This window comes from Pollachius pollachius (genome assembly GCF_949987615.1).
Source record: "Pollachius pollachius genome assembly, chromosome: 2".
Classification (NCBI taxonomy): Eukaryota; Metazoa; Chordata; class Actinopteri; order Gadiformes; family Gadidae; genus Pollachius; species Pollachius pollachius.
Window position 1 is genome coordinate 50,740,415 of NC_136935.1, and position 15,000 is coordinate 50,755,414.

The 15,000-nt window shown below is 46.9% G+C and overlaps 1 protein-coding gene across 1 annotated transcript in view; it reads right to left on the minus strand.

Moving 5' to 3' along the window:
- Positions 1–11,723: 11,723 nt before the first annotated feature.
- The window catches only part of chrna6 (cholinergic receptor, nicotinic, alpha 6), a gene marked incomplete at both ends in the record, with an annotated part of 15,149 nt that continues 11,872 nt past the window's right edge, over positions 11,724–15,000 (minus strand). The window contains 4 exons of the mRNA XM_079730393.1: positions 11,724–11,849; positions 13,099–13,353; positions 13,959–14,615; positions 14,963–15,000. The exon at positions 14,963–15,000 is cut by the window's right edge and continues 170 nt beyond it. Of these exons, the coding sequence (XP_079586519.1) occupies positions 11,724–11,849; positions 13,099–13,353; positions 13,959–14,615; positions 14,963–15,000 (1,076 nt within the window). The remainder of the gene's footprint in view (positions 11,850–13,098; positions 13,354–13,958; positions 14,616–14,962) is intronic.

Below are 15,000 nucleotides of genomic sequence, written 5' to 3' on the forward strand. Positions count from 1 at the left end.
GGAGAGAGAGAGGGAGAGGGGGAGTGAGAGAGAGAGAGAGGGGGGGCAGAGAGAGAGTGGGGGAGAGAGGGGCAAAGAGAGAGAAAGAGAGGCTGAGAGAAATCGAGAGACACTAAATCCTTCTGCTGTTATGAAACATTTCTCTATGAAATAATTTCTTTCCATCAGGGCAACCAGGGGGCCAGCGCTCAGAGCTAGGGAGAGAGAGCGAGAGAGAGAGAGAGGGAGAGAGAGAGAGAGAGCATGAGAGAGAGAGAAGGGGAGAGGTTGAGAGACACTAGATCTTTCGGTCTTTATGAAAACATTTCTGTCTCCCGAGCCGCTGCCGTTCTCCGGAGCACTCTGCGCTGAGGTCTTAATGACCGTCTTAATGAGTGGCTCGTTAACAGCCCCATTATGGTGCCACCAGGTTCTTAAAGAACCGTCTCTCTATCTCGCCAGTCCAACTCAAAGGCGATTATAGCGGCAGGCGTTGTGCATAATGTCACGCACCCCTCGGCCTGGAGCTGTAAATCACGGTCTGTGTGTCTTCCAAGCGCTGAACTCTTCATAGTAATCATATCACAGTATCAGAGCTAGTATGTTATTAAGGCCCCATTAGTGGCTTTGTTTTAAATTCCTTTGCATAACCGTTTTGAATTGTGACAATGGGTCGATCAATTCTCTTTCCCATTGAAAGTTAACAAATGAAAGTTCAGGATATGATTTGATGCGATAACAATGGGAATGATTAATCAGTAATTTTCTAGAAAGCCCTGTTACAAAAGCTACTAAAAGCTGAATGGTAGTAAATGGATGCTGTATAATATTATTACATTTCAACACTCTATAACTACCTCTGTATTTTCAACAAAATGTAGTGGGAAATATCTTCTGAATAGCCGCTGGTCGATTGAGGGCAGGTGTAAAGTAAAGTTGTAAAAGTTTTGTGACAAACATTTCCATATTGATGTCTTAAGGCCAACGAATTTGTAAAAATAAGTATTCTTCCCTTATTGTATGTTGTACGTCCTTGCACTTAAAAATAGTACTTAGCATTGTGTAGCATCTCATCCTAGCTATCTTTGTTGTATACGAGGAATGGGTTAACCTAACCTAAGTCCTTGGCACTTCTTTCTAAGAACATCCTTACAGTACCGACAGCGATATATTGTTGTTTATTTTTCTTCTGACAAATCTACTTATTGTAATTCGCTTTGTTTAAAAGCATCTGCTAAATGCCCTACATGTAAATGTGAATGTAAAACAGTTTCAGAACCTCCTCCCTTAAACTCAATGTCATTATTTCAAAGCCTTCTTCCCACATTCTGCAATCATCTTTCTAAATTCAGATCGTTTTCCTGCATAGTTTCAACTACGTCAACAAAATAATCTGATCATTTCCCCATCGGTGTCCACACATCACAGCTACTCGCCTGTACCAGCCCTCAGCGTGATCATGCAATATTTAGAGGCTGTCTTGTCTGGAGGTTAACCTTCAATTTTCAATTATTCCACTCCACATGCTAAAACCTTGATGACCATGTCAAATCCCTGACCATAAATATTCTGCATCTGCCTCTCCTTGAGATCCTTCTACCTCCACACAGAGTACTCTGAGCTTCCCCTCCTCACTTTGAAACACGAGAGCCAAGCAGTGTACGACAGCCATAACTCTCTCTGGTTGTTTACTCACAGACTCACAATGGACTCAAAGTATTGTGAATATCAATCTGGCTGATGGTTTCTGTTGGCATGCAGCTTAGACTAATGTGTTTGAATAAACCACACACAGTTTACATCTGGCATACATATATACATAGTTACATACACATAAATACATAATTGCAAAACATACAAACACACACAAACACACATACATATACACCCACACACACACACACACACACACACACACACACACACACACACACACACACACACACACACACACACACACACACACACAAACCCTCTTTCCATGCATAAACTCTGTACATATATACACAATACAGAAGCTATTGGTTGCCTGAACAGCTTCAGAATCTTATTCCAGACATAGCATACATCAATTCATCCCCAAACATCCCTTACGCTTCTGAAACACAGGTTACTTTAACAGAAAGCTCCACATGGGACCACACATCCGACCGGACTCACAGTGACTAGCACCATGCCTGAGTTGGTGGTAGACACACCACGCATGCGGCCCTCGCCTACTGCCAAGGGATCTCCAGCTACCATGAATTATAGAGAGGAGACTTTTTAGACTGTGTTAGTTCCACTCGGCTGGTCTGACACGATGATGATGCTGCTGCTGCTGCTGGATGCTGAACAATGTCCTCACATCCGTCAACCCCGCGCACACACGCTTGCACGCATGCACACACACATATGTATCCACACGCACACGAATACACAAAGGCAAACACAGACAGACAGACACACACACACACACACACCAATAGGAAGGCTCATTCGGATTATATACCGTTTTTACCAGAGAGCATTGTTTACATTTACAACCGCATGCTTACACATACAAAGAAACTCATTGCGCATGCACACACACTTACACACACACGCACATGCTTGCACACCAAAAGAAACACATTGCTCACGCACACACACAAACACAGGCACACACACACAAACACACACACACACACACACACAAATACAAACACATAACATGCCTTGAAGGGATGTGTTAGGTGTTGCGTACTCCAAAGCATCAGGTTTGGGAACATGCATTGTGTTCTTCAAAGTAGACAACTCAGAAACTCTCAAACAGAAATTTGCTATTTAGGGACCATCCTGACTTCACTGTGAACATTGACAGCTGCCTCACAGACCAGCAGTGGAGAGCGAGCATCAACAAACAACATGGGTTCTGGGAGCTCATATTTTTAGGTTTTTGTTCAGACGGAGGATCTGGAGGTGTCAAATGCAGCAGGAGCCGGTCTTCAGTTTCTCTAACTGCAGTAAGCGAGTGTTGGGTTTACCTGAGCTTGACCCTCTGTTACTGCAGACATTCTGGAAGACAGGGGTGGCGCCACGGCTAAAGTAAATGTACGTGAACAGAGTCGTATCCCTGAGCCACCACAGTGACCATCACCAACTACCACCACTACCACCACCCCCACCACCGTGAGCGAAGGAGGATCAAAGTGAGGAGTGGTCTGTGTCAATTAAACGTGCCCCTCTGTCTCGCTCTCCCTCTCTCTCTCTTACCCTCTCTCTCTCATTCTCTATCTCCCTATCTATGTCTCTCTCTCTCTCTTGTCTCCCTCTCTGTCTCACCTATCTCTCTCTCTCGCTCTGCCTCTCTTTCTCTCTCCTAGGACTAAATGCAGTGGACTTCTGTTTTATGTAAATAATGTTATATATATACATATATATATATATAAATAACAGTATTTACTGTAAAAGCATCATATAGATTCCGAACAGCAAATATTTTAAAAAATATATATACATTTTTTCAGCCCAGATCTTAATGTGTATCTCACATACGCAAACAGAAACACACAGACACAAACAGAAACACACAAACACTGACACGCACAAACACACCTACACACAGACACACAAGCACACACACACTCACACACACACAACGGCTGTATAAATTCATATATTCACAAACAGCCCTTTATGTAATACCCCCTCCTTCTCAATATTGACCAATAAAAGGTGTGAAAGGTTGTTCTGCTACATTCTCCACCTACTGTGGTGCCTGAAGGGTTCCCAGAGAACGAATGGATAGGATTTAACATGTGTGTGCGTGTGTGTGTGTGTGTGTGCGTGTGTGTGTGTGTGCGTTAGTATGCGTGTCTGTTTGTTTGTGTTTGTGTTTGTGTGTGTGTGTTCGTATGCATTTCTGTTTGTGTGTGTGTCTGTTTGTGTGTGTCTGTGTGTGTGACTGTGTGTCTATGTGTGTGTGTCTGTGTGTGTTTGTGTCTGTGTATGTATGTGTGTTTGTGTGTGTGTGTATGTATGTGTGTTTGTGGGCATGTGTGATAGCATGTCTCTCTGTTTTTTGTGTGTGTGTGTGTGTGTGTGTGTGTGTGTGTGTGTGTGTGTTTGTGTGTGTGATAGGAATGGAAGAAAGGCCTGCTCTGAGTCATCTTTCTCGCTCTTTTCCTTCTCCTTCTCCTGTACCCAGACCAGTAAGACACTGGAAGGATTCCAGAAAAGGACATCTAAACTGCCTGATAGAGAGTTGTGTAGGATAGTGTACTGGCTGCGTGTTCAACTCCCCAACTTCCCCAATGGTTGCCTAACCATAGGCACCCTTGAGCAGACGAATAACCCCGGCTAATTCCTGAAACCTCCTGTTTAAGAAGGGGTAGTTTGCTACTCAGATAAAAACATCTGCTAAACAACTATAACGTGAACATCTTCATCACGTGTATGTTTTCCTAATCACGGATCATCTGACCGGATCGTGTGTTCATTACATTTACATTCAGGGCATTTAGCATTCAGTGATGCTTTTATCCAAAGCGACTTACTAAGCACATTTGTCAGAAGAAAGAAGAACAACAAGATATCGCTGTTGGCACAGTAAGCACGTTCATAGAACCAACAATCTATAGGTTAACCCATTCCCCGTATGCAACAAAGATAGCTTGGATAAGACGCTACACTATGCTTCTGTAAGTTCTATTTTTAAGTGCAAGTTCATGTGTCATGACGCGTATTAAAATAATATGGAAATACAATTCCATGAAGCACCTCACACTAGCACACCACTCAGAGTGCTGTACAAAAAATGATTAAAAGGTAGGAGGCATTAATACCACAAACATGGCAGATAATTAGCAGCCTATTATGTCACCAAAGGTATTCTGTGTGCTCTCTCTCTCTGACCTGCAGTTAGTCCCACTTCAATACAGACCAGTAATTACGGTTTTACAGAAAGTGCAACTGTACTGTAAAACGCACACATTAATTAAGTTGTTTGCACAATACTACCACCCAACGTTCAAATTACTCGCATTCATTAACTAGCTCCATCCAGTATTCCCTCCTTAAAGTATTAAGCCTTCATAACAATTCTCTTTAAATCCTAAATCATTAGAATAACTGTGTTTCATAAAACTGTTCTAAAATATTGAACATAACACATATATATATCTATACATAGATATATATATAGTAGTGCTGTCAAGTGATTAAAATATTTAATCGCGATTAACGGCATTAATTTCATAGTTAACTCGCGGCTAATCGCACATTTTTTTCTATTCTAAATATCCCTTGGTTTCGTGCTGCTAGCCTTTTATTGAGATCAGAGAGGGTTGAGAAGGACAGTAATAAAATATATTTGGTAAGATGCATATAAGGAGAGAGACCCGCAGTGAATTCAACCCGGTCCACTTGACATCAGGTAGGTGCATGGCCTACCGTAATACTTCAATAGCCCAGGCTTTCATTTGCTTCAATCACTGAACTTTCGAACAAAACTCTTGCTCAGCAAAGATGGGAAATATTATAACATTTATTATTTAAACTAGTATGAATATTCCTACCGTACGTAGGCCTATACACATTACCAGGCTATCGAATAACGCCTACACACACACACACACACACACACACGGTGGCGGAGTGGTAATCGGGAGAGTCGGGAGAATTCCCGGTGGGCCGTTAACGTTTCGGGGCTGTCGGGCTGATTACTGCGGGATAACAATATTGCGTTTATAAAAGTTCCTTGCAGCGCCGTCCAGCAGCCTGAGCTGTGCGCCCGCAACCTCTCACTCCCTCAACTTACACAACACTCACAAACTGTCAACGTCGCAACCAATTCGAGTTTGTCTAGAGGGGAGTAACTGAGCGGCCCCACCCGAAGTGGTACAGCCCAGGTGGGCCTTGAACTGCGATTGGTCAGAAAGACGTAACAGCTAATGACAACATTGAACTCTCGTGCGGGCTCGAACAGAGTGAAACACAAACACACACACACTTTTAAGGAGTTTTTCACCCGCTCCGTATCCTTGCTTGCCTCAACAAGTTTGTGCGGCGTGCTTGTTGTTTTGTTTCCGGTGTAGCTAGATCTGGTATGGTGTTGTCGTTTTTCTAACGTGACTAGTTGTTGTTGCTAGACAGCAGGTGAACAAACTACAACGTTTGCCAAGCTAAAAGAGCGTTAATCGCGCGATAAATAAATGAAGGCCATTAAAATTGGTTTGCGTTAACGCTGTTAATAACGCGTTAAACTGACAGCACTAATATATATACATTAATAAATAAAAATATATCAACATATTTTCTAAATTCTTGATTCTGTCTGCGCTCCTCATCTGGAAGGCCAATGCGATCCGATGTGGCCCGAGTGTGAAGGCCCTTTGATTAACTCTCTGTGCAGGAACGGGGAATACATTTCAAATACAAGGATAATGTTTTCTATTAGGATTGAGCTCAGCTCCTCCAGGCAAATCCCACGCCATAATAGAACACCAATTGGCCAATAACACGTAATTCCACTTCGCCTCGACATTCCAATTTGGTCTGACCTCCATTATGAAGAGGCTGCCTCACAAATGCTCCTCTCTCTCTCTCTCTCTCTCTCTCTCTCTCTCTCTCTCTCTCTCTCCCTCTCTGTCTCTCCTTCTTCCTCTCTCTCTCTCTCCGTCTCCCTCTCTCTCTACCTCTCTCCCCCTCCCTCTAACTCTCTCTCCCTCTCTATCTCTCTCTTTCTCTCTCTCTCTCTCCGTCACCCTCTCTCTATCTCTCTCCCCCTCCCTCTCTCTCCCTCTCTATCTCTCTCTCTTCCTCTCTATCTCTCTCTCTCTCTCTCTACCCCTTCTCTCTCCCTCGCTCTCCTTCTGCAGAAGAGCTACCACAGTAGTCCATTAGCCTGTGTGACTCCCTCCATATTTCATATGTCCTTCAGGCTCACAGCCAAACATGTCTCACATGCGTGCCGCATTTAAATACCACCGCTCGCTCCGAGATATCCCCGCCGCCTGGAAACCCTGCCCGCCACGCGCGGCTTCTAATGGATTCCAGATGAGAGGCGTCCGGCTGAATCCAGCGCAGACGTGACGAACACACGGCTGAAGCCTCCTCCGATTACTCAATCCGATTTGTCTGCGATTCGAAGAGGATTCAATGATTAGATTTGATTATTTCTGTCCACCTGCATTTTCCCATGACAGCTCAAAGTAGCACGTCCAGTTCGCCATCTGTCCTGCTGTGCATTAAAGGAACGTCATTTCAGGTGTCAGAATAGTAGAATAAAAATCCCATAGAGAGAGAGGGAGAGAGAGGGAGAGTGGCAGCGAGAGAGAGAGAGAAATGTATAATATCCGATATGCATATATATTTTGTATTTAATGTTTTATACTTTGACCTTTTTATTGTTCACCTGCTGTGGCAATGCAAATGTATATTTCTCATGCCAATAAAGTTTTTTTAATTTAATTTAATTGAATTGAGAGAGAGAGAGAGAGAGAGAGAGAGGGAGAGAGATCTTCCATGCTTATGTTTACCTTTTGTCTCTTCTGTCATTTCCCTCAGTTGTGTTCATCCCCCCTTTCCTTTATCTGGCAAACGCCCATCTCAAGGCAGGTTTCTGTGGTTCTCCTGAAGCCTGTGGGGCTGGTAGTAACGGGCGATCTATCAGCTCTGCCGAGTCAGGGCATGAAGACTGTGGGGCCGGTACTAGCGGCCCCGGGCGACGTTCTGTTTTTCTGGGATGCAAAACAAAACACGGACAGGTGACCGTGTGGACAGAGGCTTTAGGTGAGCTGAGCAGGGCTTACACGCTTATTATGACCTCAGCTAGAGAGAGAGAGAGAGGGAGAGGGGGAGAGAGAGAGAGAGAGAGAGAGAGAGAGGGAGAGGGAGGGAGGAAGGGAGGGAGGATGGGGGAGGGGGACGGAGGGGGAGGGAGAGAGAGAAGCAAGGAATAAGGAGGTAGAGAGAGAGAGAGAGGGAGAAGGGGAGAGAGAGAGAGGGAGAGGGGGAGAGACAGAGAGAGAGGGAGAGGGGGAGAGAGAGAGAGGGAGGGAGATGGAGGGCGAGGGAGAGGGAGGATGGGGGAGGGAGAGGGAGGAGGGGGAGGGAGAGAGAAGCAAGGAATAGGGAGGTAGAGAGAGAGAGAGAAAGGGAGAAAGAGAGAAAGAGAGCGCTAAAGCGAGGATGAGGGAGGGAGAGAGAGAGAGAGAGAGCGCGAGAAAGAGACGAACAGAGGAAGTCAGAGAGAGAATGATAGAGTTAGAGCGAGTAAGAGAAAGAGAGCTGAGCACCCCAAAGAGACCACCGAGGCACGTTAAATCCCATTATCCTCGCCCACCCTGCACCCTTAACTTCCACCTGCCAGTTCCTCCGGTTCCTGAAGTGAAGCCGCCGTGACTGTGAGCTGTACGCCGGACGGCAGCCGGCACACCACAACACCACCCTGTGTTCTGCTACGGGCCGGCACCGTCTGAATATCGAAGTATTTCTGAGGAAGATCGGTCTGATTTTGTTTAACAAGACGTAGGCCACACTCATGATGACCCCCCACTGGAGAGGGGGAGAGAGAGAGGGGGAGGAGAGAGAGCGCACCACATTCATCGCTCTCGCTCTCTCTCTATCTCTCTTTCACTGTCTCCCCCTCCATCTCCCTCCCTTTCTCTCTCTCTCTCTCTCTCTCTCTCTCTCTCTCTCTCTCTCTCCCTTCCTCTCTCTATCTCTCTCTCTCCACATTGAACCCTCACAGACTTGAGGAGCGCTCTTCAGAACGTAAATCCCACCAGCTCAAACTATTTTCATCGTTTTTTTTCTTTCCTGTTGTTTGGTTGGCAGCCGCTGTCACCCCAGCGCCTCCGTGTGAGCCAAGAGGCGTGTCATTAACGAGCGGCAGGGCTGAGGAGACGCGGTGCTCGGGGATGCCCGCGGCCATCGGAGATCAGGCCGGGGCGACTCAGAGGCCGCCGACCGGGAGACGAACAGCCTCGCCGCGAGCGTGGGCTGTTCCTTCATCTGACTGCCTTCATTAGCCCTGTTCTCCCATGCAGAGTTTAGCCTTATCTCAGTACGTATGTATATATATATATATAAATAGAGAGAGAGAGCGAGAGAGAGAGAGAGAGAGAGAGAGAGAGAGTGAGAGTGTGGAGGGAGGAAGAGAGAGAGAATGGGAGAGAGAGGGAGAGAGAGAGAGAGAGGGAGAGTGATTCGGCCTGACTTCACCCACACAGAAGCAGCACACGCAAGGCTTAGCCCAGGTCTATTATGAGGTTCGTATCCCCTGGGCGCCAGCGAGCTAGTGCACTGTAGCGCTGTAGCGCTGCACCCCCACCTCCACCCCCCCACCGCCCCACAGCGTTTGGGGGATTCTCTGGCCCCTGACCCGGACCTCGGAGCCCCGTGGTCTGGTGGAACCATCAGCGACCTGAGGAGACGCTAATAGACTGCAGCAGTTGAGTCAACCCTCACCCTGGGTTCTGTGTGGGTGTGTGTGGGGAAAGGAGTATGTGTGTGTTTGTGTGTGTGTGTGTGTGTGTGTGTGTTTGTGTGTCTGTGGAGGAGTGTGTTTGTGTTTTTGTGCGTGTGTGTTTGTGTGTGGATGTTTGTGTGTGTGTGGAGGAGTGTGTGTGAGTGTGTGTGTGTGTGTGTGTGTGTCTGTGTGTCTGTGTGTGTGTGTGTCTGTTTCTGTGTGTGTGTGTGTGTGTGTGTGTCTGTTTCTGTGTGTGTGTGTGTGTGTGTGTGTGTGTGTGTGTGTGTGTGGGGAGGAGTGTGTGTGTGTAATATCTCCTGTGTAATGGCCCAAAAACACAGTGATTCAGTTAAGGTTACCCTAGTGGCCGCCTGTAGAAACAAACAAACACAAAGAACGCTAAACCCAATTTACTCCTTGCGAACTCCCTGCATGGTGCTACCACATTGGACACATGTTGCTAAGAATACGGCCTATCGCGTAGACATTTTACCGAATCTACTCTGCCTGAGGGTTTATTTACAAATCTGCTCATCTTACTCATTAAACTACATTTATGAAGCATAAAATGGATGAATTCCAAGGAGACCTCGGAGGCTTAGGGATTTGTCACACTGTATGCCTGACTAATCTCTGTCAAAGGCTAGCCGCAACATCAAAGACACTGCCTTAGAAAGTCCTGTGTGTGTGTGTGTGTGTGTGTGTGTGTGTGTGTGTGTGTGTGTGTGTGTGTGTGCGTGCGTGCGTGCGTGCGTGTGTGTGTGTGTGTGTGCGTGTGTGTGCGTGCGTGTGTGTGTGTGTGCGTGTGCGTGTGCGTGTGTGCGTGTGTGTGTGTGTGTGTTAATGTATATTTCCTGGTCGTGAATCTCTCATTCAAAACAATTTATCAAGGTTTTTATCTATTGGAATGTACCGTTTTGTTTGGACAAATGTTTACGTTAATTTGTTCAATTGATTCACATTTATTCAGAATTTAGAATGAGACAAAAATAGAAACAACAATTGAGTAAAATCCACTTGACGTTTCGTGTTCCGGCGTGTGAGCGTATGGCGTAATGGCTGCGGAATAAACATGTAATTGCAAAGGACGCACATAAACGAAGGCATAAATGAATACCAAACACCACGGTATCTGTTCCCTGGTCAAGTCATACAAATTGAAACAACGTTGTATTATTTGCATGTATTATATTACGTCTCTGTGGAACAGTTAATTAAAAAGGTGGGAGGAAAAGAGCAGGATTTAATAGCCATGGAATTGGATGATAAAATACTCAGACGCATGTATAAATATGGAGCTATTTCAGACCGACCATTCAAGTCCTTTCAATCCATATTTACCAGGCCAACCAATTAGTTGCTGGAACATTAATCACAGGAACGTTTGTAAATCTTGCTGATCCTAATTACCAAATAAGAACAGTGTGCCCTGATTGCATTCCCTCACCCCCACTCCCCTGGAGGACTCTGTTTTCTTATCGGGAACGACTCAAAAAAGACAGAGGACTGGCGTCGGTTCTGAGTGAGAAGAGAGCCGTTCAATGAATCAGATCCGTGATACGACATGACAGCTGTCAGTCAACTGTCTGTCATAAATATATGGCCTGTTAAGCCCTTTGAACTGTACCTGTGATTAAGGGCTTTACAAATAAATTTGAAATCAATTTAAATCTTTAAATTCAATTCAATTAAATTCAATTATTTTAGAAGAGGGCAGTTTAATGAATCAGATCTGTGATTAGATAGGACCGCTGTCAGTCAACACATAGGGTGGAGGCATTCATTACTTCTACTCATCACGGACTGCTCCCGGTCTGTAAGCATCAATGTTGATTCTTGCAGAGCAGATTAAGTCCTGTAGACGTTGACGCCGTCCCCTGCCATGCAGTTACTCCGTTCATTCACGAATCGTGTTATTTTAAAACTCAGTTTTCCCATTCTATTGTTTCCCATGCATAGCACTTTGCATTGCTGTTTGCTGATAGGTTTCTCTTGGATTCATATGTGTGCTGTTAGTTTTAAAGCATTTCTTGTTCTTGTTGCACCGTTTCCCGTTTGCTAAGCACTTTGCGTTGCTGTTTTTTGCATGAAAACCGCAATCTTAAATAAAGTTGAATTTGATTTGATTCAACACAGATACAGTGAGAGATGAGAGAAACACCTTTGGGGAATTTTGTAAAAGAGAGAGATTTCAAAACCTGCACAGCAAATAGTGCACAAAGGTCAACGTTAGAAAAGGTCAGAGTTCGGGGGTCAGGTCTGGGGGTCTGAGAGCTTGTCGGGACCGGCTCAGAGTCACTTCGGGAAGCGGTTATGACAGGAAGTTGATCACTGGCTGCAGGAAGAGGCCGAGGGTTCCCAGGATGCACACAGTCACGAAGACCCACAGGAAGATTCTATCGATCACCATGGCAACGTACTTCCAGTCATCCTCCACCTGCATGGAGTGATGGGGGGGGGGGGGTTGTAAATTGAGTGGGGAATTGGGGACGCATGATTGTTATTTGAAGGGACAGAAATGAAGGTCAACAAAGGTCAACAGTGGATTGGGTGAACGTGGATGAAAAACAGGGTTGGGGGAGGTGTGGAAACGAGAGAGGAAGAAGAAGAGGAAGAGGAAAATACGGAGAAGATCAGCAACACTTTTTTTTGGGGGGGAAAGCAAAATGATTATTGAAATGTTTCCCACTAAGAAGGAATGTAATTAGATAATCCCATTCCTCCAGAGCAGAAGACGCATGCTGCAGCAGTACTCTGACTAAACACACTTTGGTTTTACATATCAAAGACAGCCTCGCTCATCTGGGAGAATCCACCCGCTGCAGATGTCAGGCTGACAGAGAATGCCCCAAAAGTTGATTTTTTGTTGATCTAGATTTTCGCTTGAATCTTAAACTGTTGTGGTTCAGCTGGAGAGGTTTACGAGGACGATCCTAACAAATGTATTTCTACAGTGGCAAGTCTACCGCACAGGGTTGATTTGAACCTTTAGAGACCTTTTGTCAAAGGGCATTGATGTAACCTGACTGCTCCCGACGAGCTGGCTGTCGCCTTGCATGGTTGACTCCGCCGTCGGTGGGAGGATGTGTGTATGAACCGTTGCACCTCGCTTTGGATAAAAGCGTCTGCTAAATGCCCTTAATGTAAATGTAAAGAGTCTTGCAGTCGGTGCACACAGCCTTGGCATCGAGCTGATGCCAATAGGTCTCGTCATCTCTTAAAGCAAAAGCGTGGGCTGGTTTCACATCCGAGATTGCCTAGTAGTCATTTGTTTCACTTCTTTTTTGAAAGATGGAAGCCATGACAGCATAATCTACAGACATAGAGCCTTCTCTGACAGAGCTTCCAATCGATGCAAAGCCATCGTTTGTTGTGGTTCTACTGTTCAGGTTGTCTCCAGTCGAGACAAACGCCTCCAGACCTACCATCCTCCAGGAACCTGATTGGTCGAGACAGAGCCGAGCGCGTCTGCCACCAGATGTTAATCCAAAGCGTGAGGTGTGAGACGGCTATTACTCTGTAAAGTTAACCCATAACAAAGTCTGTGTTTGCCCTTAATTTGCCGTGCATGTGTGATGCATATAATCTGGGTCACTGCGCTTCATGCCTTGTTTCCATTGTGTGAATTAGTTCTGCTGTAAACAGACCTCCCTGCCCGGGCGGTCACTGGGAGGACGGCAGCTCACCTCTTTGGCCTTGTTGCGGCTGCGCATGTTCTCGGCGATGTACTTCACGCTCTCGATGGCCTGCTTGATCTCGGGCGACACGGCGGAAAACGCGGCCACCGAGTTGAGGCTCTGTGAGCCCAGTAGACCAGCCAGCTTCCCCGGGTCCGCCATCTCCGGGGTTTCCTTCCAGGGGCACTTGTTCCCAGCACAGCCCTCTATGGAGGATAATTTACTGTCCCCGAAGTCCAGGCAGTTCAGGGACCCACCTCCGACCTGCTGGGAGGAACGTTGGAACCCAAACGCCAGAAGAACAAGCAATCGTTAAGATCTAGTGCGAACACACCCCATGTTGGCCGCCTTCATAACTCATGTTCAGCACAAAGCCTCCATCATCATAGTTAGAAGTCGGCATTCCCACTTCCCACTTCTCATGCTCTCCTCCCTGTCTCACTTCCCAGTGATCATGCTTCTCTCGCTGTCTCACTTCCCACTACTCAGGCTCTCTGCCTGGCTCACTTCCCAAAGCTCATTATCTCCTTCCTGTCTCACTTCCCAACATCATGCTTCCCTCGTTGTCTCACTTTCCGCTACTTGGGCGCTCTGTCCTGTCTCACTTCCCAGAGTTCGTGCTCTCCTCCCTGTCTCACTTCCCACTACTCAGGCTCTCTGCCCTTTCTCACTTCCCACTACTCAGGCTCTCTGTCCTGTCTTACTTCCCAGTGCTCGTCTTCTTCTCCCTGTCTCACTTCCCAGTTACCATGCTTCCCTCGCTGTCTCACTTCCCACTACTCGGACTCGCTGTCTGTCTCACTCCCCACTACTCATGCTATCCGTCCCGTCTCACCCTCCCCTGCACTGCGAAGGGGGTCCCCACTAACCTGCGTCAGGCTGTTCTTCCTCTTCCACACTCCCTTCCCTCCTCCTCCTCCTCCTCCTCCTCCTCCTCCCCCTCCGCCGGCTCCGCCTCCAGCCCCGGCTCCTCCCCCCACGCCGGCCTCCCCGGCGCCGTCCGTCCCGCCGGCCGCCTTGCCCTCCTGGTCCACGGGCCGCCGCATCAGCATGACCCGGGGCAGCGCCCGCAGGAACACGGCGCGCACCCAGCCCGGCATGGTGTGGGTCATGGGCGTGCGGTAGTGCACGTTGAGCACGAACACGGTGATGACGATGCTGAGCGTGACGAAGATCATGGTGAAGAGCAGGTACTCGCCGATGAGCGGGATGACCAGCGAGGTGGACGGGATGGTCTCGGTGATGACCAGCAGGAACACGGTGAGCGACAGCAGCACGGAGATGCACAGGGTGACCTTCTCGCCGCAGTCGGACGGCAGGTAGAAGACCAGCACGGTGAGGAAGGAGATGAGCAGGCAGGGGATGATGAGGTTGACGGTGTAGAAGAGGGGCAGCCGGCGGATGTAGAAGGAGTAGGTGATGTCCGTGTAGATCTCCACGCAGCAGTTGTACTTGATGTCGTGCTTGTAGCCCGGCGCGTCGATGATCTCCCACTCGCCGCTCTCCCAGAAGTCCTTGAGGTTCACCTGGGTTGAAGGTTAAGAAAGTTGTTTTATGGATCAACTGAACTGTCATGTTTGATATGACGTCAACCGGGGCCTCAGAATCTTTGCCCCTTAAAAATAGAATAGATGCCCCAAAGATTTGGATGATTAAAAAATAGACTAGGGCAGATTACTGTATGGTGTTTATGGTTTGGAATCAACGCTTCCAGGATTTCTTTCCGTTGTAGTCTTCGGAAAAATACCATATTTTCCAACATTTTACCATATTGCCCAAGTCATCCAAAATACACCCAAATCATATTAGATGGGGGCATAAAAAGGCCCTGGTTAGATACACCTTATTACCCTGCCCTGATATTCACACCGACCTTTGAGCCAATCAGTAACAGGTCGATCTTGGCCTTGT